The 25,012-nt window shown below is 37.0% G+C and overlaps 1 protein-coding gene across 2 annotated transcripts in view; it reads left to right on the top strand.

Moving 5' to 3' along the window:
* Window positions 1–25,012, top strand: part of nphp4 (nephronophthisis 4) — a 168,038-nt gene that overhangs the window by 14,943 nt on the left and 128,083 nt on the right. For both annotated transcript variants that reach the window (XM_044117171.1, XM_044117160.1), the window contains exons 3-6: window positions 4,636–4,805; window positions 6,936–7,000; window positions 17,250–17,399; window positions 20,768–20,904. In XM_044117171.1, coding sequence (XP_043973106.1) covers window positions 4,636–4,805; window positions 6,936–7,000; window positions 17,250–17,399; window positions 20,768–20,904 — 522 coding nt within the window. The remainder of the gene's footprint in view (window positions 1–4,635; window positions 4,806–6,935; window positions 7,001–17,249; window positions 17,400–20,767; window positions 20,905–25,012) is intronic.

Here is a 25,012-nt window from a genome sequence, read left to right as displayed (position 1 = left end):
CACTGAATGAGTAATCCTTTCTGTCCAGTCTGGACTTTTGGGCTCATGGCTGTTTCCTGGTGTTCTAGCTTTCTTTGGACTGAAGGGCTATAAGACAAAGTTGACCAGTTATGTGGCGTTGTATTATACAGATATTTAAAATATGCAGCGTTATGTTATATGCCACTCAAATCATTAACCTTTGCCTTAACCGTTTCATCATTCTCATTTTACTTTACTGACCCTGAGCTTCTTTTTGTGAAAACTTTCTGCAAATTTGGCTGCATCTGTTTCCAGGGTTTTCCTGTTTTTAATTCTAGCCTTTCCCACACCACCCTTGCTCTTTCAACTTTCCATCTTCTAAACACAACTGGCCGAGTATATGGGTGTGTTATGTCAAGGTGCCTGTCCTCCAAAAAATCCAAAAGCTGCCAGTGGAGGAGGACACACATGCAGGGACAGCGGGAGAAGCGTACATGATGAACTCAGTGTGATGACTGCACACCAGCTCAAAAGAAATGCACACAAAAAAAGAGGGAAAACTGCCCTTGTGGCCCAAGCATCAGGCCAGCCCACTGGGAAATGTCCCTTTCCTCCCTATTTGCCAATCCGGGCCTGTTAGTGAGAGATATAGTGGGACAGACATCGCTGTCCCACTATATCTCATATAAGAATGATGGAGCTTATTCTTTAGAGAGAAGAGGAGAAATCTTTAAAAGTCCCTTTCATTTTAGTTTATCGCTCCTCTGCAAACATTGATGTTATTGCATATCTCTTCAATTGTATGCATGATTTTTCCGTATTATTTAAACCAGATTTGTGGAAATTACCATTAATTACCGCAATGTTTCATTGTTCCCTAAATTTTGCCAGAGATTGTCTTTTTAACTTTCAACAATGAGAAGACAAAGGAGTTGTTTCTGAGGCTTTTTCAAAGTATTCTAAATACCCTCTAAAAACTTCAAACATTTGGCTTTTGTCCTCCGACAATCTACTTTCATTACCAAGTCAAATGTCTCTGCACTGATTGGAGCTGTTTATCAGCTGCAGCCTGCATTGGTGGAAAGCTGACACTTGGGTGAACACTTCCCACCCTTTTTTATGATGAAATGGTTTGATGAGAAGGCTTGATGCTTCATTTAGTGACTTATGTAACTCAGTCATATAAGATGCAAATCCCAAATCTTTCCGCTAAAGCAGCATTGAACACTGACTGAACCGAATGTAAGATGGAGTCGATGACAGTACCATAACAAAGTGGTACTTTTCTAAGGAGTGCCAAGAATAAAAGAGAAGGTTCTTGGGCATAAGATTGTTGTTACCCTTTCTGCTGTATCCAAACAAACTGGAGTCCATAATTTTATACTGAGAAAGTATATTTACTGGTGGAACCCATTCAAGGTCAGATTTTGTAGGAGAGTGGTCTCATCTTTCTAGTTTAGAGCATGCTGTGCCCAGAGAAATTACAGAAATCCCTAAAGCTTCATGTTTGACCCTTTATTTATCTGCATGTTTAACTTCTCGCATCAGCATAGGTATATGAAGACTGAATTAATCTGGCTTCAGTATATCAATTCAGAACAACAAAATTAAACTTCAGTTAAACACAGGTCAAATTAGTCCAGTTCAAAAAAGGTTTGGTAGAATATAATAATGTTCCAGTTATATTCTGACTGGATATAACCGAGTTGTTGATTTATCAGTAATCAAATCAGCAGATTTGATTACTGATCATATTAGTAGGATTAAGAAACATAAATTGAGCAGTTCTATAACGAACACAAAGCATGGTGATAAATATTTCAACTTTATTCCATATCTAGCCCTGAGGATGGAGGGGTTGGCACAGAGAAGGAAAACTATCTTGTAATTAAAAAAAAACACCTCTGGCAGAACCAGACTCCAAAATGGTGGTGCTGTCTGACTTGACCACCTGGGAACTGAAGTACAGTTATGGGCAAACAACAAATACAAATATACCTGCCGAAAAACAGAAAAATGATCTGTAGCATCTGTTTGATGATATTACATTAAAATCCTTTTTTCTCTCAAACTTGGATCAAACTTTGCAAAGTTTGATCTAAGCAAGTCAGAAGACTTGTGTGAAAATGCCCTTTAGACCAGATGAAACCAAAGTGTAGAAGCTTGGCCAAATTATGAACAAATGTGATGAAAACCAAACATATCATTATGCACATCAACAGCTTGTCGCTGAATCAGTTTGGAGTTCCTCTATAAGCTATAGTGATAAGAAGGACCAAATGTCTGACAAACAAATGATCTCAAGCAGTTGATTTGTGAACAGTAGGAGTTAATAGGGACTCCGCCAGAACTGCATTCTTCTGTTATGTTGTTGTATTAATGAGAACCATGTCAAACAAAAACTAAACAATATTATGAATTATATGCAACATGCTTCTGGAAAAAGACATGGTGGGCCTCCTGCTACATTATTTTTTATAGAACAGAACAGGCTTAGATTTTGTTGTCAATGTTGGGTTAGAACTGATAAATGATCTTGGTGAGAGCAAGATGAGGGCTATTTATCTTTTGAAAATATAGTCAAATTGTTGTACATTGATGAGTTTAATTGTATTATCTTCACAACTTTTTTGTCATATTGGGTATAAATAAACAATCTTCTCTGCAGGAGATGTTGATGTAAAATAAAAATAAAAAATGCAGACAAAAAAATCTATATCACAGAAATCCACCCTGTATGTTATACTCTTTCTTTGAAGTTCTTGTATTTGGAAAAATACTAGTCTTGTCTGTAAAAGGAAAAAAATATAAATAAAAAAGCCCTGTCTGCAGTCTGTTATTTTACATGTGAACCTTTTTGCATGTGAAGTTACAGAGGGCTTGGAGTATTTCTTTATTTCAGTGTAGCTCAGATTATCTTATTTTCTGACAATGTCTTCATGGTATTGTTGGTGATTTAGAAAAATAACACAAGTTGTTCCCCACAACCAGGATCAGAGAGAATTTATAGGTCTCATTATGCTATTCAGACCTTTGTGCTGTGTAAAACAGGGTGGCTCTGGCACAGGAACGCTATTATTTCCAATTTGAGCACATCAGAGCCTGTATACAATTGCATCTACCTTGCACAGACAACAAAAAGGCTCCCAAAAGGTTTTACCATCTCTGAGCTTGTACAGAAATAGCAGGTCAACGCAACTCATCCACATCCTGAAAGGAAAATTTGTTGATTTCTGTTCCTTTAGGATGATGTCAACAATCGTATTGATTTGTCCCAAACATCCAAGCTCAAAAGAGTGCAACAGCTGTAATAAAATTAGCTGATTCATCTTTCTAAAATAAGGATATTCTTTATTAAGTAGACGACTATATGGAGATAAACCGATCAGAAAAGATTGCTCTTTTTTTGTTTGTTTTGTGCACGTTTCTAATTAAATTCCTTGCAGTTTTGTCACAACAGCTTTCAGTGTATTCTAATGTGAATCTGCAGTGTCCTTGGGATATTAAGAATTACCTTCCAAATGCTACACTGGTGTTATGTTTTTATTTTGAATGTCCCTGAACTGCTCGAATGACAGCAACAGTTGATGCTTCCAGCCAAGCAAAGTACCCTGGGACAGTGCACCATCTGTCCTTGTTTATAGGTCATTTCCCTGATGTGATTTTCAACATGCTGCTTATTGGTCATTATTATTATTTTGCATGTCGTCTTCATCATGCTTCTTTCATCAGTGTGCTCAATCCCACTCAGGCTTAAAGAAAACAAGAAGTTCATATGTGTCTGTATTCTTTTTCCTTTATTCTTATTTGCCAGATCATAATTTGTTTTCTTTATTGCAAGGAGCCAATGTACCCTGCTCACATATAAAATCGTGGGATTGTGCATCAGTGCCCTTGGCTAACACAGTCCACCCTTCTGTGATGACAGAAATAATGTAGATAAGGACATTAATATTTTAACACAACATATGTGGCCTTGCAGACCAAACCTTTTCTATCCTATCATACTCTGTAACTATCACAAACACATGGCTAAAGATGTATTATGATGGACAGCTAAAGGTGTTTGTGAGCTGGCTCCAATGCCGAATGTGTGAGTTTTAAAAAGAAGAGAACCTCTGCGGTAATTAGAATATTGTGGCTGGAAAACTAGGTCATAAATATGCTTGAAATGCTTTAATGTTGGTTATTCTCAGTCCAAGAGTGTTTTTTTTCTTTTTAAAGTGTTGTGAACAGGAATGACAAAATAGTAAAAGCACCTAAGAGACAAGCTCTTTTGTATGTTGGCACATTTGGGCCTTTGTACAAATGAAAGAAAACATGAACTGTGCAAGGTGAAAAATAAACTCCAAACAGAAACCTCTCAAATTATGAGATGGAAACCATGTATATGTACCTTGAAGTCTTGGAAAGCCTTGGAGGACTTGTCACTTTTTGTCCCAAAATGAATTTACAATCTCAGAAAAAAGTGTGTTTTTACTTACTAATCTCTCAGTCGGTGAATATTTTAGCTTCAGTATTGTATATTCATTGCCTTTAATTTGGAAAAACTTTAATATTTTATTGCAAATGTATGACTTTTGTCTTTAAGATATGGGAAATTAATCTCAAAGCATTCTGAACGACTAAACACTAATCTAATCTCTTTTGGTGGTCCATGTGTTTATTTCTCAGGTTTTGTACCTGCATACGTCCTTGCTGTTGCCCAGCACTCTGGTCGTTGTGGAGCTAGTGTCGCTATCAACCAAACCAGACGGCTCCTATCTGTCTCTGGGGAGAGGCTTCAGCATTCTGGAGCTTTTTACCAACAGACCAGAGGGTCCAGGTACTAATGGAGACAGAAGGTGATTATTGAACTCTTAATTACCACATACATGGATTAACGAGCCTTGTCATTAGGACACAAAGGACAGGTGTATTTATAATGCAGGAGGTTGATGCTTTCTATCCAGCCACGTTGTTTGGTCCTGTAATGTACATGTTTTTAGTTATTGTAAAAAATAGTTCTAATATTTGAGTTTTTCACACCATCCATGAAAGAAATGCTATTATCCCTGTGGGGTTTAAAACCACCTCAGTCTGCTCAGGCGCTGGACAGTTTAATTAAATGTAGCTGGCATGATAACAGACACATTTAATATTGAGACGGTAATAGGCTCACGATATTAAAACATGACGTTAAACTGAAGCCTGTCCCCAAAAATGCCACCTTGCCGCCAAGAGGATGAAACTTCATATGGTAAGATGACGCTATTATTATAGTTATTAATATAAAAGAATGCTTTAAGCCTATGTGCCCTGTTTTGGCTGATGACATGGATTTTAAAAACCTATGTAAGGGGCCCTCTGCACTTTTAAATCATTTATATGACTGCATCTTTGTTATCTGGTAGAAAACAATGGAAAAAAAAGTCACCTGTTACGAGCAACTTGAAGCTCTTCAAAGAGATATGATTATTAATGGCTGCAAAGATTGCTGCTATATAATTTTCTATTCAGCGTCTGGTTAGTGACCGATGCTGCAAGGCATCGCTGCAAGGCACTGGAGAGGTTTTGAACCTCTTCCATTCAGATATCTGTGACTGAAGTCCAGTATTCCAGCCAATTCACCCACATCAATTAATGAGAGGAACTGCACCGATCCCAATGTGGATTCCCCTTTAGATTTTTAATTGGTGCTGAACTAAAGGCATATGTTTTAAGGAATCTGAGCTTCTTTTGACAATTTTTAGCTTGCAATCTGAAATCCTTAGACTAAAGCTGAAGTAGATGCTCTACTTTAAATTGTTTCTCAAAAACACAGTTTTGAGATTTATGAAAGCTTTATTCTACTTATGAAAACAGAAAAATACATTTTTTTTTATGTCCTTCTTTGCCATTGGGACCAAGTCAGATAGTGGAAAATAGGGAAACAGTAATACTTTTACCGAAGGTTTTCCATCACTCATTCAAATCATTTAATTCAGGTATTCTTTTACCTTCCGTAACAACTGGTGAATAAAATCAAGCACTTAGGCTTGCAGACTGCTTCTACAAATCACTGAAAGAATGGGTTACACTCTCAGGAGCTCAGTGAAATCTGGCTTGATGGTTTGATAGGATGTCACCTGTGAAATTGGTCCAGTCATGAAATTTTCTCACTACAAAATATTCCTCAGTCGGCTGTTGAAACAAAATGGAAGCGATTTAGCCATGTAGTGGTATGCCATAAAGAATCACAGAGCGGGGTCAGACAAAACATGACAACTCTTGGTTCTCCTAAAAAAAAAAATTGTTCTTGTTCTTGTAAACCTAATATTGTGTATTGTCTTTATTGGTGATGGTTCCAACTGTTAATATTGTGAAAAATTGTGACCACAAAAATGGTCAGTATCTTGTTGGAGAACCAAAATTCACTCTGATTTACTTTTCTCCTAATAGTTTTGAAAGGAAACAATAATCCTCATGTCCTACTTTAAGCTTTTTACGTGGTTTCCATTGTCTTGCTGTTTTACTGTGCTTGCCATGTTGGTTTTTGTTTACAATAGTATTTGATAGGTTTCTGCTTTTTTTTTTGTCCTTCCTGTCATTCTGCTGCCTCTTCAGTCAGCCTCTCATTAGATGAACTGTACTGTACAGCAACCTAAATTACCTTTGCATTATAGCATGTAAAACTCATTTCTACCTTCTGCACGATGGCAATAGATCTCAATAAATGATTCCAAGAAGATGGAAGGTTGTCTTTTTAGCAAGGCATCTTAATTATGCAGAGCACTACCTCAACAGTAACCGTTTCTGGCTGAAAGCAGGCAGACTAAGACATGAGAAGCACAACCTATCTGATTACTGGCGAATGTAATACTTTGATTCCCAGCTTTCCTAATGATGCAATCAGTGCAATGCCCTTAAAAACAGGTCAAGTGCTAAATTAAGATTGTCAGATCTACTACAGCTTGCAGGCCTCCTTTTAAGATCTGTTCCACTTTATTCCATAGGCTGAATCTACACCATGGATCACCAAGAGGCCTCCTCCACCCCACACTGAAGGACTCAGTTGACTGTAAGAATAATTTGGCCACCATTTTTCTAGATAAATACATGCAGTATTTAGGGGCATCTATTTCCAAGGTGGTAAGGCTTCTTTTGTTTTCTGAAGTGGAAAAAGACACATCCACGTGATCTTTAGCCATGTGATATGATTCAAAGTCAAGATGGCAAATGTTTAGGACAGTAAATGAATTACTGCTTACTTTAGAATGACTTAAAATGCTTATACCTCTTGATTCACCATTTTTAGCTATGTTATGCTTAGAGAAGCCAACCGCTTGTAGCCTGCCTCTTCCAGAATTGGAAAGTTATTGTCAGACCTGTGGATGAGAGGTGCTTTTTGTCCTTGAATATCTGATTCAGCTTAGTTTAAATTTTGGAATTTTTTTTTAACTACTTAGCTGCTGCTGAGGCTCATGGTTGTTTTTGATATGTCTATGGTTGGCTTAAAACCAGGGCTATGAATTACAAAACACTGCTGTGCCTTACCGTGTGAATAACATTGTGCCCAGCGAGAGCCAGAGTTCCTGTCTTGGCTATCATGTCACATGAATATTAGAAAGCTTGCTCTCAAACGGACTCTTATGCTCTCTGAATTATTCAATGTCAGCGTGTTGATTAGTGGAATGCTGCTTCTCTGTTTTACGAGTCATATTGCTGGCATTCTTGTTTACCTTTATATGGTTTAAACCCCTTTTTATCACTTTATCTTTCATCCACTGTGGCAAAGGTACATGCTTTTTATCTTTTCACTTTGAAATACTCGTGTGTGTGTGTGTGCGTGTGTGTGTGTGTGTGTGGGTCTTATGTCTAAAGACTGCATGATGTTAAAGTGAATAAGCACCATCGTTAAGGTGGTAATTTTCTTCCCGATTGTGTGAAAGAATTCTGAAGGGAAAAAAATCCCTGAGGGTCAGACTTTTTATTTATTTAATGTGTAATAAGCTCAACATTATGCAATTTGGCCTTAGAGAAGGAAAAGGATATTGTTGATGTGCTGCAGATACAATTGAGGTTAAAAGTAGAATTTAATAACAGTGACACAATTATAAACATAAATTGTTATACATCTCCTATCATAGTCCAATTTCAAGCATTCAACATAATCATTATACTGCTGGAGTCTGTCTCATTGTCTGTATGAAAACCTATTGGTCAAGACATTATTTTCTACAGTGAGTATTGTAGTTCTACACATTCTTCATTCGCTTGCATTCAGAAAAACGCTCATGACTTTTAATGAGACCTACTCTCAGACTTCACTTTAAAGATTTGAAGTTATCGACAGACAAAAACAAATCTCATTCTAAAACCCCATCAGGACTAATTCACAGACATTTGACAGAATGAAAAGGCAGAGTTAACATTATATAGTTTATAGTTGCATGGAACATACAAATACACACCTTTCTGGAAGGAGACTAACACAAATTTTAATAATCCCAGCTTTGATATATAATAGTTGGCTAATGCTGTTTCTTTGTTCCTGACAGCTGTTCATAGACTTTCCTCAGTTTATTAAATTTCTGCAGCTCTCAAAGGGGTTTCAACAATGAGTTGCACACTGATTAATCAGTTTTAAGTCCACTCTTAATATTATTAATTCCGGAGACATGGTTGGATTTTACCATGACTTAATGGTAAACCGCAATCTGTTCATATGTGCAACTCATAAGGTGAACTGATTCATAACTTTACGTTTTGATTACGTAGCTTCATGGCTTGCAAAACATATTTTTAGTTTTATTGCTTAAATTTGAATTAAAATCATTTATGACCACAAAACCTATTTATGAGATATTTTTAGTCGGCAGTCAATAAATAATTAACTAAACATGTTTTACTGGAAGAAAACTCCAGTGACATAAAACACTCTGATGCCAGTATCTCTGCCAAAGCACTAACTGATTGAAGTTTGTGTCGCCCATATGGCACCTTTCCTTTCCTTTCCTCTTCAGATGGCAGCCTCCTGTCGTCACCATATTCTGTAGCGTGACTAAGTCTGAGATGCTCATCAAGGTTAGTGCTATTGGCATAACACCTCACAGTATTCCTCCATGATTTGCATAAAGCACTGGTCCTGGTTTATCAATTGGAAAAGTCTTTTAGACACAGTATGGCCCCTAAAAAGTCACCACCCAAATTCAACTGAACAAATAGGTAAGTTATTTAACCCCAGCTGATACAATAAGTAGCTTCTCACATTTGATTAACAGCCACATGGAAAGGCGTCCTGTGGTCATGGAAAATATGTTAATCTGTCTGTAGATTAACATCTTGCATCCCTAATCATTGGGATGCATGAAGCATAGAAAACATCTAAGAAGTTTGCAGGAACTACTAAAATTGGGTTGAGAACTGTCCAATGCATCGTTATGCATTATAATGGAAGAATAGTGAGGAACCATTATCTTTGAGGAAAAAATGTGGCTGAAAAAAACAAAAACAAAAACAAAACCCAAATGACCGTGATCAGTGATCACGGTCATCAAATTGAAGACAAACAAAAGTAGAACTGCTTAATATTGAAAGTGAAAGCATTTTCCTACACAGTGTGCAGGGAATTCAAGTGATTCAAATTGTAGCCATGAGAAAACCACTAATCACTGAGGCTAACTGATTAGTTTGCAAGAGAGCATAAAGCCTGGATTCTAGCATGAGACATTGTTTTCACACATAGATCGGCCACTACAGAGTTCAGATCTTAAGCCATTAAGATTCCTTATGATGTACTGGAGAAGGCTTTGCTCAGTGGTTGGACTCTCCCATCATCAGTACAAGATCTTGGTGAAAAATTTATGCAACACTGGATGGAAATAAATCCTTTGACATTGCGTAAGCTTATCGAAACAATGCCATAGCAGATAAGTGCTCTCATCAAAGTGAAAGGCGAGTGTGAAGCCTTTTTGTCTGTAGTGGTGACTTTTCTTTGTCCAGGCAGTGATCTTCAACTCAAGAATAAGAATCCTTTTTTACCCTTTAGGGCAGAAGTCAGCCCATTTCTTATACAAAGTGTAAACACTCTAAAATAATTTCTAATAATAACAGTAAGAGGCTTACTCACTGTTGCCGAAAAGTAGATTATGTATGCGGCTACTTTCCTGTTTTAGTCCCAACGATACTTTCAGACATTTTTCAGACAAAAGTTTTTGTTACAAAAAAATTATATATATATGTATATCTCTTGCTTTTTCTATAAACGTCAAATTACTCTACTTGTTATACCTGCTCAATCTAAAGGATCAGGATCATTACATAGAAGCCACGAAAGGTTGAACTTGCAATTATGACTACTTTAAATGTTTTTTCAAATGTTTAAGTTGTTTGTATAATTTAGAGAAAACCGTGCTTGTTTCATCATGTTATGTAAATAACATTAAAAATAACCCTTTGAAGATTATGAATTATCACAAGACAATTTTTCTTTTCTTTTTTTCCCATGAGATGAACACTTTGGAAAAAAAACAAAAAACCTTTAGCTTTTGTGTTGCATCTAATTTCGTCATTAAGTAATAAGCTGTCATGACTCTTGGACGTGTTCTATAGCCTTAAGGCAACAGATGCATATCTAACACTGTTGGCTTGATGTTCCTTGATGAGAAATTCTCATTTTCAGTCGGTTGATGTTGTTCCCGTCCTTGTTTCTTATAGACATTTTTGTTTTATAATGAAATAAAAAAACAAAATATTTCAATTTAATCCAAAAGACTTGTTTTTATGCTCTTTTTTCCATAATAAAATTATCAGAGCGGTTTGCGTCATAAGTTTGCGATGGCTTTTATCTGAAGATGATGAGGGTAATAAGTAATAATTGTTCATATCCCTTGAACAATTTAAGGGATATGAGTACTATTGCAAGGCGCTGTTTGTAAGAAGCTTTGTTGTTGAGAAATAGAAATGAAACCTATGTCTTACTCTTTAAACTTTGGTGCTTGTTTTCTTTACAAGGGCAGCTGTGTTACTCTGTCCACAGGAGATCTCTGGTAGGTCGGCATTTATCCTCCGACTGCGGTAAAATGTAGCGTTTGTGTTTACAGCACACAAGAAAGTGCCAAAACATTCAGCAAATCAGACGGAAAGAAAAGGTCAAAAAGCAGAATGTTTTGCCTCCTGGAAGGCAGTGTTATGATTTTTGCATAAGAAAATGTGTTCATGTTTTTGTTTTTTTTTCCTCACTGTGAAACTAAAGGAAAATAAATAATCTCAGTGAGTGCATTGTGTGTGTGTGCAAAGGGACAAACTATGTAAAAAGTTTTAAGATCAGGTTGTGCTGAATGAATTCACTATGTAAAATGAAGGTGACAGAACTTGGTTGGAAACCAATGGCATAAACATAGATGTCAACATTCCCCGCTCCGATTCAGGATATTGATGAAATAATCCAGCTTGAAATGCTGTTTACTTTGGACTCCTGTTTTCTGAAAATGTTCTGTCTGGTAGCCCAAAAGCATAAAGCAGAGCAATTTTTGCTTTTCTTTGTTCAGCCTTCCTGGTGTCTACTGAAAGTCTTACTCTTCCTTCCTGTAACATTGCCTGAAAGAGTCCCAGATATTATAAGTGAGCTATTATTTTGGGCTTCACAAGCCACCGTTGCTTGGCAGCATGTTGGTCAGGATACCCAGACCATTTCATCGTCTTTGGCTTGCAGCGTTTAATGGGCTGCTCTTGACATTTAAAATGGTATTGCAGTTGTAAATACTCCAACGTGTGCTCTGCTAACATTCACGACAGAAATGATATCCAGATACAGTGACTATTATCATAAACACAGGGAGAACTGGCTGTTGGTTTTGATGCTGACAGAAAAAGAAGCTTAAGTAAAAAGATAGACTAATCCTGGCAGACAAATCAAAATTCTGTCCAGGTCTTCAGACAGAAAAGGAGGGATGACAACAGGAAATTAGTTACATAAAGTTTATTGCATCCAGGGATGCAAAAACAGGAGGGAGAAGAAAGTGCAAAAGGAGGCATAAACACATTGGTTGGATCTGAGCTTCTCAACATAAGCTGTTACTGTCTTTACTTGCACAAATCTTTATTGAACGTTTACACACAGAGAAGCATGATTGGATGGAGCTAAAATACTTTAAATACTTAAAACTACGAAAGACCAGGATGGTATGAATTTTCAAATACAGCATTTTCTCTGCAGTGCAGATGTGGATTTCTTTACGACCAGGGATTTGATTATTGATATGTTTTTTGAGCACGGTTAGACAATACAGTTCCATCTTGTCTGCTGTTGTACAACTTCTTCATCCCTTCAACATGAAATGAGTAAAAATGTTGAATGATATAACAGCAAATAAGTTTTTCGACAAGTTGAGGTTCCTTAAAATTTCTGGAGAATTATAGTCTCTGCTGTGCATTTTTTTTGGTAGGAGGGTAAAGTATGTCATCAGGGAGTTGCATTGTGTTCATGTATGCAGGATAACACCTGATACGTCCTACATATGAATATAGTTCTACATACATATTATCAAGGTAATTTTTATGCATGCGCTGCACATCCTATTACTTCAGGTGCTTTTAAAAAAATATGTTTTGTATAGTTTTTTTCCCCCCCCAAATAAATGGAGCACAGGCATGATATATGTGATATATATACCGTATATAAATACCTAGATTTAGGTGCTGAAACTGGATTAAAACTCCTAAGATTAAATAAGATGTTCAAAATAAATGGATAATTGTCTTTTAATCCTTAGATTAATAGTGTATGCAGCAAAATTAAAATGAGTAGACTTAACTTCTGAGAGTAAAAGCAATAAGTCTAGACAGAGAAAGAAGTGCCACATAATTACCATATGAATGTTTCTATATGTCGTTTGACCCACTGTGTTGCTGTGTTTTTAGTTAATTATTATTTATTCATTATTCATCATGTAACAAATGTCTCCATTGTACTAAGGAGCAAGTTGAATGCTACAGAAACACCAGAAGCAGCATCTATTAAAAGTATACATTTGATCACTTATTCAGTCTTGGCTAGAGTACCAGATATACGTTTGTTTGTTGTTTTTTTTTTTTTTTTTTCTGCTGAGCTTTATTACTTTTTAGTGAAATCTTCACCAGATGTCCAAAGCAGATTCATCTTCTCAGTGTTTTCCACTCTCCTTTCCGGTCATATTTGTCGGTGTATCTATGAACACCTTTTTATGCAAATCTAGATGTAAGGCAATGAATAGCATGTTACAACACAAAGTCCTGTCCTGTTAACAGAGGCAATATTTTTAATACACCCCTACTTTGTAACATGTTTATAGCATAAGTTGCTTTTACTGTAATATCACTCAAATACTTTTTTTCCCCATAGTTATGATTACTCTATCTGCAGTCTATGTTTACCCCAAGTAGTTTAATGTTTTATTAGCAACATTAGACAGAAAATAGGTTGAGCTGCTTATTTATTCAAACCACTTGAACTTTTCGGCATAATGAGATGATTAAATCTTAAATGGTGCAGACAGGGCATGTGCACAGAATAGCATTATGTTGCTAAAATTATTATGTTGTTAAAACAAAATATTTGGTGTGATCTTTGAGTAATACTTGCATATATTCAGTAGCAATCATGTCTGTGTGTTATTGGTATTTAATACCTCAGATGGACTAGCATGTCAACGAATAAGCAATGTTCTCTTGGAGATAAAGTATATTCTATGTGCTAGCACCTCTTTGCACCTCGTGTCACTACATTTTTCTACATGTTGAAGAAATCTATGATTCATGTAGTTCTGTTGTTTTAACAAGAGAAGTAGCTACATAAACTAAAACAATGCTGACACATTATTTACTTAAAGGTGTGTATCTTAACACTCCATTGAAACACAGACCAGATTAGTTCTGGTTAGACAAAGTTATTGCATTCCAGCATTTAAAAAGAATTGTTCATGCCAACCAGAAATCATTACCTGCAAGCCACTAGAATGTAGACCAGGATACCTGGCGTCCTTTTGTGTTGTAATACATACAGCTCTCCACAGGACCTAACAGTGTGGAAATAATTTATACTGCAAACCCAATTTTTGCACAGAACATGTGAGATTATAACATATTACACAGTGAAATTAAAATTCTTCTGTCAGTGATTGTTAGTTGACACTGATGAGTATAAATATTACTTCATGTCATGCTTGCATGCTTTTTCTTCCATTTGAGTGTTTTCCCAGAGTTACAATTTCTGTTTTCCTCATTCTGAGTCTTTTTTTTGTCCCCCAAGCCTTCCAGGTTCCCTTTTTTTCACATCTCTTGCCAAGTAGCTGCTCAACCAACTCTGAGGTACCACACCACTGGTACTGCTGTAAGGATATTTTGGAATAGTTTTCTAATCTATGCACAGCATCTGACTGCAGCATGAGCCTGATGCATAATAAATACCGAGACATAAATGATGAAAAAGAACCTGACACCTGGGCGCCATCTGTGTCAAGAAAGTTCTATGATTTTGCTTTTTTTTTTTTGCTTTTTCCTTTCTTCACTCATCTCTGCTGTGTTACAGTAAAAAATGGCTTTTCAATAAAAGCTGCTTATGTGACTCAAAGTGTTTGCAGAAGAGGCTAAACTGTCCTGCAACCACGGAGGTTTCCTTTTTCATTTTTAGAAGTGAGCACCTTTCTTGTTGTAAGCGAGCTGCCAGAGAGTCAAAGCTTTTTGACAGAGATGAATCAGTAGCAGAGGGAAGGCGAACGCAGGGATCCAGTCCATCATCATCTTTCTCCCTCAACCTTCCTCACAGTGACTTAAGAGATCAAGGCAGTTGCTTTGTCCACAAAGTGGGCAAAGTATTGCCAACCTCTTTTTTTTTTTTTGTTGATAAACTATTAACTGTCCATGATTTTTCAGTTTGTTTGGTTATTTGAAAAAGGAGTAGAAAAAAGTATTTTCTTTTTTTATGCATAGAAACGATTAATCAATTTAGCCTTGGACAGTTTCATATGTCTTATTGATATGTGTGATTTAGTTAAACAAAATATAAATTTAAAAACCCCATTAATAAATGTAAATATATCTGTAGCAATGTTTATGCTGTCACAGTAATTTATTGTTATTTTACAATTGTGATGACATCAGTACCTCCCAGTTAAACATGAACTTCATGTCAAAACTACAGATGATAGAAGCTTTATTAGGATTCTATAGAAAAAGGCACCTTGGTGATTTTGAATCTAATTTCTTTGTGAAGAAAAAAACAGTATGTGGGGCTACCTTTACCACTTTTTATCAAGTTTTTCTTCTTCTTTTATTATTCTGCATTCTCCAGGGATCATACTTCAAAGTGTGATTAAGGAGGACGTACTTCAACTCTGATTTGAGTTATTTGATATTAGGGAAGTCTGAAACTACAACAAAGTAAATAAAATACAGACTATGTATAACTTTGGAAAAATCAGCAACTTGAAAGGGTGACATTGTAGCAGACTGCATTTTATCAGTATTGCATAGTTACAATTGTGTTAGTTGTGTCTGATATCACCTCACTACCGTCTCTCATGTTTTTCTTGACAGGAACAGGTATTTAGTCCCAGAGTTTTTGCAGAAAAGCTCAACTATGCTGCTACAACACAAAGTTTAAATAGCATTTAACTGTATTATTTGTTTTTAAACGTGTATATCTGATTTGATAAATACTGCTAGAGTGTTCAGTGAACCTATAATTTGCTCCCGCTAACCATGTTTTGATGTGAAGCAGTTTCCTGGAGTTCATTTAGAATTCGGCTCATAGTGTATTTCTTTTTTTTTTTATTGCACTTGGGGTCTTTGTTGCTTGTCCCCAGACAGGAAATGGCCAGGGGAACACTGCCCTGCAAATTTTAGGCGTTCTCCTGCTTCAGCACACACAATTATAGTTGATTTTGAAGTACAATTGTAGAAGAAGAATCACAATGCCTAACAGAATTTTCTCTGGCAAATTAAATGTAAGATTTTTACACCAAGTCCAAAATGGAGAAGCCTAAAGTCACAATGTCCTCTGTTGGATCTTCCAGTAATTTCATGTTGATCACAGCTTAAATCCTGGATTTCATCCTTCTGATGTTTGACATACTTTATTCTGAGGCAATTGAGCAGCATCGTGTGATGTTCAAATGTCCTGTTGCTTGATATGGAATGATGGAGACTGCATATGGAGGAACGGTTCTGTAAATCAGCAGTGCTTGTTCTTATTTGAATGTCAGACATTCATAATTTTAGTGGATGTTCATAGTGAAAGTGCTTTTTGTCGTTCTTAAACAAAAACTATTAACTATTTGTATGGTCCCCATGTATAGGTCTTCTTCAGAAGTTTTTCCTCAATGTAAGTTTTTCAATTACTACAGACACTTTCTTCAAACAATCTGTTAGTCCAAGAGTGCTTTTAGACAGTAAATGTTTACCACTCTATTGATGAACTGTGTATTTAGTTTGCAGAAAAGTGCAGCTAAGGGGATATATAATCCCATTCTTTCTGCATATAATAGAAAGAATGGGACGTTCCAAAATTAATGGGTCTCAAAGTGTTCAGTTGAAGTGGTAGTTTTTCAGCAGTGCTGACAGGAAAATAAAGCAACAACCAAGTTTCAGAAACGATTAGAAATCAAAATGGTGAGCTCAGGTTGCAGCATAATTTCTGCTTGTACAATGACTCTCCTCCAGATTGCGCTGCACCAACTTGTTGAGCCACTCATGAGTGTGAATGCAGCTTGGTCTGTGGTAACCAGTGCTGTTCAAGGTCCAGTCATTAACCCTGCCATGGTGAAAGATTGTTATGCTGGTCAGGCTTGATCGAAGCCGACGTACGTCAGCGTATCAAACACTACTACTCTCACCTTCCAAATGATCTGTGCTTTGTGTTGATGACAGGAGTTGTGGGTTGCTACTTGTCTCTGATTGACCTCCGTGAAAGATGACAATGTCTAACTCATTGCTCATGTCTCGCGCCTCATCTACACCGCAGCGGTTCTTTGGGTTTCGAGCTGAATGGCTGTCATTTCAATTTTAGTCCGTGAAAATGATGCCTGCAGCGGAGTGGAACATTGCAGCTACGTCACAAACAGCCAAATGAAAGATTGAAAAATTGGGTGCACTTTGGATGCCATGTTGCCAGGTGACTTCCCTGCTTCTGGCGGGGATATTAGAACCTGACACTGAAAAGATGGATAACTTTTATTTGGATGGGCGGATGCTAATGGCCAGGTTGAAATATCATATTGAACTCGTTTGTATTCAGCAAAAAGTTTTGCTTGCTTCTCATGAAATCATGCATTTTGTTGTCTTTTTTGCAGATGGCAACCTACTGAAGGTAATTGATGGAGCACATTTGGACTGTGTGATGAAAACGCATCCTTCACTGAATTCTGCAGTGCATCTGCTTCCTGAGCATGCTCTTGTGTCTGGAGAGGACAACATACCTGGGCTCATTCCTTCTCCAACAGGTGAGCTTTTTACATCTGGTAAAACATGAGGCTTCAGTTTAGGAGAATAAACTCTGATGGCATGGTGATTAGTATTAGGAAATGTATGGGATAATTTTTCTGCCATAGTCCAAAAGCACACATTTTCAGTCTGAAAGCAGCACTTCATATCTTTCTTCTCAAAACTTGGAATGATGGTACTCAAAACTTCTCCTCGCTCTCTTAGACCCTGCTTGGACTCTCTGCTTGAATTTGGAAACTCCTTTTGGCACAGTCGCCTGGCAACCTCTCAGCCACTAGAATGAAAATGTTGTGCTGGGTGCCTCTGTTTTCTGCTAGCGAGTGTGGCGGTGCAGCTACCATCGATTGTAGCAACCTGCGCCACCCACTGTGGGTGGCGAAATGTTAGCTTTCTGCTCCGTAGTGCACTAGACATCCACCAGTGGTGTGCTACTGATCACCAACAGCCTTCTGATGTTAGGCAAGAGTTTGTTCACCCAAACAACTCCGTTCATTTATTTGTTGTTTTTCAACATGATTTAAACATATCTGCACAATTTGCACAATATCGAATCATAGTTGCCTTTGTAATGTCATTGTGTGCAGTGTCACAATCATATAGTAGTGTTTGGATGCAGAGGAGGAACCTGTTTATTTTGTTTGGTCAGTCTTTACGGTCTGCATCAATAATATATCATTTGAAATATTAAAACAACAATGTCTAACATATTGTTATTATTTTAATTGAATACAGAAAAGCTCCTATTATTTCTACTGCTACTGTAACAGTGCAATACATTGTTTTTCTCTCTGGCCTTTTGAGGAAAAACAAGCATAAGAACTTGATAGCTACTGTCTAATTAGCTGAGCATTCAGCCTGGGTAACCAACATGCATTCTGTTGCTCAACCTACATCTGGTTATTGGGTTGACAGGTTGGTTTTAAAACGGTGTTAATGAGCAACATTGCTGGAATGCCTTCAGTTTTCACATTAGGCTTGCATGTGTTTTTCACTGTTGTAAATATTCCAACCAGCTCATTTTGTTGAAAAGCGTAGTAGTTTTTTGTCAGTCTTTTATATTAAATATTAAATAAAATATTAAATTATCTGTGTATCATAATGAGGAAATGTGATATCTGGGCCTCCAGAAATTCTCTAAATATCAATTATTTTGATCCTGTAGGATATGCCAGTATTTTTTGGCCTCACCAAAAAATTTTGCTAATAGCTTTCATTGCTGTAGTTTCTTATGGTGTTGGACGAATCAGTCAAGCAGAGGTCTGGTGCTCATAATAAGTGCCTGTGGATACAGCTGCTGTTGGATACTCCTGTCTTCCTTTAACATTTGGATTTCCCAGTTCTGCATTACCACATGAATTTAGGAGCTGGGTAATTAAATTTAAATATAGGAGTAATCTTACAACATTCAAGAGCAACCATTATCCAAACAGCTGACATAGTATTTATTTTATTTTATTTATTTATTTTGCTTACATGAACAACCATAAAATGAACATTTATTAAAACACTCTTTACTCTGCTCTATTAAATGATTTTTACTTTTACTAGCCATTCATAGCAGTTAATTTTGTCCATATTGTTCAATTCTTAAATGATTCTTTATTTTGTTGAAAGAGATATTGAAACAATATTTTTTTCAAATGCCATACTTTGTGCTCTGGCAGGATTTGTACCACTTAATTTTACATAGTTAAGATCACAAGTTGTTTTCTGAACAAAAATCTACAAAAACATATTTGTGTTTTTATGGACTTCTCATTCCAAAATTACAGATGTACAGATTTTGCAGCATTGCTATTTGGGCCCTCAGCCAAACTGCTGAACAAAGAAGTAAGCTAACTAAATAGGTTCTTTTGCATTTAATCTAGTCATGTATGACTTGGCTTAACTTATCATATTTGCTGCATCAAGCGTAATCCATTATTGCATACAAAATTGCACACTCATCTTCCTCCAGCTGTCACAATAACATACAGGACATTCATCACAGTGGTCTTTTTTTAGAAACTTGGTTCCAGCAGAAGTTGAAATGTCTGCAGTACTTAGAAAGTAAGTTTCTAAGGGGGAACGTAATGAAGTCTGACAGAGCAGAGCTATAATCATTGGGAGTCAGTGGGAGGTATGGTAGCAAGCTAATCCTCTTCATGTTCTGGGGCTGTGAGCAGCAGAGACCTAAGCTGCCTTTTAAGACCACAGCCACCAGCTTGATATTCGCACAGCATTCAGAATAACTAGACTTTGTGCTTCAGAGACAGGGGCTGCAATGAAACACTGGATAGAGGCATTACTCTTTAGCCAAATATGAACAAACTGCCCATTTCTGTTGTGTCTGGAAGTCAGACTTTCAAACTTCATCCATTGGCTGAAATACTTAATTTAAATCAGTTTTGATTCAATTTATATTAAGAAAATGTTCTAATATGGTCTTTTTTTAGTTTAATTTTTATTATTAAAAGCATGTAAAACAATCATAGAGTTTGAGCAGCACTCAAACTCTATGACGGACAATGTTCTTGCAGACATTGTCCATTTTTCTAGACATGTTTCTTCTTAAACAGTTACCAAATATATTCCAGTCAACATTTTCAATCACTTGATCAGCTTTAATTCAATCTCTTGTAACTGACTTTATACAAGCTGACAAATGGACTTTGAACAGATATCAATTTATTCTCAATACTGTACTCTAAAATAACTAAAATACAATATTTTACTGATCTTGGTAGATCACAACGCAGTTCTTCATTTAGCCTTCCTGTTATTAACAACAATGGTGTCACTCTGATATAATACAAAAGTACAGATTTCTTTTAAATAGCACTTTACACCTTTTACATGTCTCTTTCTTTTCTAAACACCTTACTGATACTGAAATTATTAAACTACAACTCTTCCTCACTCGGCATCAACATCCAGACCAAAGACTGTTGTTTACAGCAAGCCCTGATTAGCCACAGGTCAATAATGGACATGCTGAACATTTATTAAGTTCCAGTCAACAAAGGATTTCTTGGCACAACAATTATACACATACCTTCAAAAAACAATTATGTAACCTTGTCTGTCAGAACCAGTCGCCTTATTTTTATGCTTCCAGTCATTTATAATGCTAGAATTTATTTTTGTTAAATTAGATGTATTTCCCATGACTGTATAGATTGGCTAAAAACGAGTGATTCATTGTTTTATTTGTATCGAGTTACATTTCTGTCATGCTAGACTTTACTACTATCACACTATCAAAGATGGTGTATTACCCTCCTCATTTACCCCAAAGAGGAAACACCTTTCCTCTCAGTGGGGGCTTTGGAGCTTATTGAAAAGAGTCATGTAAATACTGTGTTGACACCATACTCTCTGTTGTCAGGAGACGCTTTGCTGAGGCCTCAGCTGCTCAAGATGACGCCCTTCACTCTGGATAAACTGACCATTTCCCTCCAGCCTTCCCTGGAGAAGTTTGAGAGCCTTCTGTTGCAGCTCATCAATGCTGACTGCCAAAACACAGTAAGGCCAAGTCTTCACAATCATTTCAGTTTTCATATGCCTTTGACACATTTTGTGCAGCCATAATAAAGTTTCTTGCAATAGGGATGTAATCATATTGTGGGACTTTAAAAAATAAAATAAAATCTTGGAGGATGCTGCAGTTTTGACAGCTGACTTGCTTTTACTACTGAATAGAAATTCAGTGAGAAGAACGAGCTCCAAGTACAGACTGAGGGATGCATTCTGGTTTATCTATATACTTAAAGCAGTGTGTCTTTTTCCTTATCTTACATCCTACAGCATTTTCATGCATATTATACAGAATGTGTTTACAAGGGAGAACAAATTACCTCAACAAACAGTAAATATCCCTGTCACTCTCCTATCTAGGTACACATACAATGCCTGAATATTATCTTGCGTACAATTCATCACTCTGAGGTTACTGTTTACCACACTTTTTAAAATTATAGATGGGCACAGCGGCATTGACACACCTTTGCCAATACTGCTTTCTGGAGCTTGATGATTTCCTTGATCCCACTTTTCATTTCCTTGGCATACAAGCACAGGCCCACTTTACAGCTGCCACTGCAATTTAGGCCATATCCTTTGCAAAGTAGATCGAGCTTATCCGTTTTCTTCCCTTTTTCTTGTCTATAGCAACCCTGATGGTTAACCTTATTTGACAGGTGCAGCTTTGGACTACCAAATATATGTAAAGTGGCTGCACACTATCTGTTCACTTGAGCTTAAATGAGATGTGTCCTTGGGAGGGATGAGAATTGTTATGACAACGCTGTCCGTCATTGTAACCATCTCACTGCTGTTTGCTACTCCCGGGCTCGAATCCTCAAAGTCAAACGCAGGGCACCGCGAGTTGATTATGTTAAGCATATAGTCAACACTGGACCACCACCTGATAAATTCATGCTTAGCATGTCAGAGATTGAATTTTTTAAAATAAAACTGGTCTTTGCCTTTCTATTTGCTTATTTTAATTAATGTCCCAAAATGTTAAAGCTTGACTCCATGAAGTACCTTAACTCATGAAAGCCGTCAAATTCATCCTTGTTTATTCTCATCATACCGTTTTTTTTCCTCCATCATCTTACTACTTTTCTGTGTAATAGCTTTCGCTTTTCTGTTATCACATCCTTGCCTTTTTGGCAAAACGGTGATTTTTGGCTGTGAAGTCGACGCTGCTTCACCATGCAGGTGAAACTATTAAGGTGAAACTTAAGGAGTGTTTATATTTCAAAACAGGACTGCATAAAGTGCATTTTCCATCCCACATTTGAATGTGTTTGGACCATTTAACTTTTTTATTCAGCTTTACTTCACTTATAACTGGCTCAGCTTAAGGATAACCAGAGGTGCCCACACTACAACACTTAAAGATGGTCTAAGTGGACATCACTAGTTAATCGATTAGGACTACTTTTAACTTAGTTGACAATTAATTGTAAGTTGGATGAATCGGGTGCTTTCCTTCTCATCAAGGCAATGTTCATGCACCAGCAAGAAATTTGGACTAACTAGAATGCTACCACTAGGAGAACCACTGAGCCAGACCTTCGGAGGTCAGAGCCAGCAACACTGAAGTTCCTGATCAAGTCTGTGTTTACTTATGTTGTCTTTTGGTTTGGTTTGATGCTCTGAAGCATTGAAGTGTCACAAACATGTAAAGGATAGGAAATCAGGAAGGGGAGCAACACTCTTTCACACCACCGAACATTCAAAATCTGTAAAAGCATTAATAAAATCTCGTACTTGATAAAAAAGATGATGATTACCTTATTCTGCCTACTCTTGTACAAATATACAGAATGTCTTTGCCAAAGTAATGTAGTCATTACTTTGGTTCAAAGTGATGTGTTCATCAGCCTTTTGAGCTGTTGAACGTATTTTCAAGCATTAAGCAATTCAACTTTTATTCTTGTGTACACAGTCAAGTCTTTCTGTGGAAATGTGTTTAACACTTTGCCTACATCTAAGTGCAGACAATGAAAAGTCAAGTACAAGTTTCGCTCCGTGAGCTAAGTGACATGTTGGCGTGAATAATTTTCTCTTTTTGGTATTCACAGCTCTTTCCTTCTCTATAGCCACTGCTGTATGACGGCATTCTCACGTCTGTGAGAAGTGTTAATACATGCAGAAGTCAGCTTGATTACAGCTTTTAATTAAAGTGTGGGTGTGTGTCTGTGTGTATATGCGACAGAAATAGCTAGAGAACGAAAAAGGGTGTGTGCTTGGTATGTGTGTGACCTTTAAACGTGTGACTCCGTCTGGATTGTCATCAAGCTGTCTGCGAAGTGATGGTGACACCTCACCCGTCGAATCAGTTTTCCTGTTGTTTGGGTGAATGTGCGTGCATGCAAGTGTTTGATACCAACGTATGTGCTTACTCTGGTTACAAGGGAGAAATGGGGGTTGTGTGGTAAAAATGACCCTGGAAAAGGCAGATGACTACAGCACAGCATATGATGAATTCTTTGTTAGCTGTAGCTCCAACAGTCTTCACGTAATGTCCCTTAAGTGTTGCTATTTTCACCTCGATCGACCAATCCAGCCTCTTTTATGGTTCACTTTCTCATACACACGAAGCTGACATGCATGTAATTTGAACTACTCTAGCTACTTCCCACACATTTATAGCACACCTTTTTGAGCCTTAGGCCAAGTTAAACTCCTGTCCTGAACCTCTCCAAACACACCGTAACCTCTTGTTAAAAACACTGGCACTATTCACCTCCAGGGTTGCTCAAAAAAGCTTGCCCTCCTGCACTAGCTTGAGCAAAGTCAGAGGGTTTATTACCTTCAGTGACTTGTAGCACAACTGCTAACCTTCCGCCCCAATAAAATCTATTTCTCTTGATGAAAGCGCCAGAGATGTCAGAATTTTTGTAACATTGTAGCTTTTGATCAAAAGACCAGAGAGAACAGAAGTGGATGAAGAGGAGGAGGGGAGCAGGCAAGGACCAATGCCATGCTGCAGGCAGAACAAAACGCCTAAGGCTGATTTAATGAAACGAGAAAGAGTTTGGTCGCAAAGCTCCAGGAAGTTTTTCCTTGTACTGAAAGAGCAAAACTTGCTCCAAGTGGGACTGCCCCTGTGGATGTACCACTATATAAAAAGACAAAGGAGGTTGAGCATTTCTGAAATAGGAGGCGTCTTGCACATTGTTCTCTGAGTACGGGTTGGCCGCCGGCTGGTCACAACTGTAACCAATGCAGTGTAAAGGAATTGTGCTTAATGGCATGGCTCACATCACACATCCATGGGATGCAGCTCTTTGTAATGACAGAAGATCCAGACATTAGTTGAAACAAACTTCAAACGGTTATAGTCTCTATGAGCCAGACAAGACAGAGGAGGCTTTGCAGATTAGTGAGGAAAGATACATTTATCCACTTTTAACTATATTATACTGTTTCTTCGATGGAGTAAGTTATATTATCTAGAGCTTCTAAATCTGTTTTAGAGATAGATATTTTGTTGGAATATTTTATTAGACATCTAAGAATCTACAGTTTTGATTAATGCAACATTTGGGTCTGCTGAATGTAGAGACTTGAATGGCATTACATCTATATACATGAGTCGCTTCGAGGTTAACAGTAAAATCACCTGGCGTGAGTATCACAGCTTTTACTCAAAACTTTAAAACAAAGTAGTATGTTATCTAATTTTTAAAATTGAAATCAGAACACTGATATAGCCGTATAACATCAGTAATTGGTTGTAATGATGTTATTTGGATTATCGGTTTATTGTTTAGCTTTTTATTCATATAATTAAACAAAAATACATAATGAGCATCTGCTAACTTTAGTAGTAGTTTTCAACCCCTTCTCAGAGTCATGTGCGTTTCTACTTTTTAAAGAGTAACACAAGTATTGTTGACATTAGCTTGAAGTCAGTCAGTCTGAACATCATCCATCAACAATACCAACAAAAATCATACTTTAATCATCCTGTTTTTGAGGATTCAACTTGCATTATATTCCTATTAAGACAGAGAGAAAACAAAGGGCGAATGACATGACTATTTTTAATCTGTCATTCTAAACCTTGTTCATGTCAAAATGTTATTAAGATCAGATACTAACCATCGTTGTGCCA

Source organism: Gambusia affinis, linkage group LG01 (assembly GCF_019740435.1).
Source record: "Gambusia affinis linkage group LG01, SWU_Gaff_1.0, whole genome shotgun sequence".
Lineage (NCBI taxonomy): Eukaryota > Metazoa > Chordata > Actinopteri > Cyprinodontiformes > Poeciliidae > Gambusia > Gambusia affinis.
This window is presented reverse-complemented; position numbering and strand designations above follow the sequence as displayed.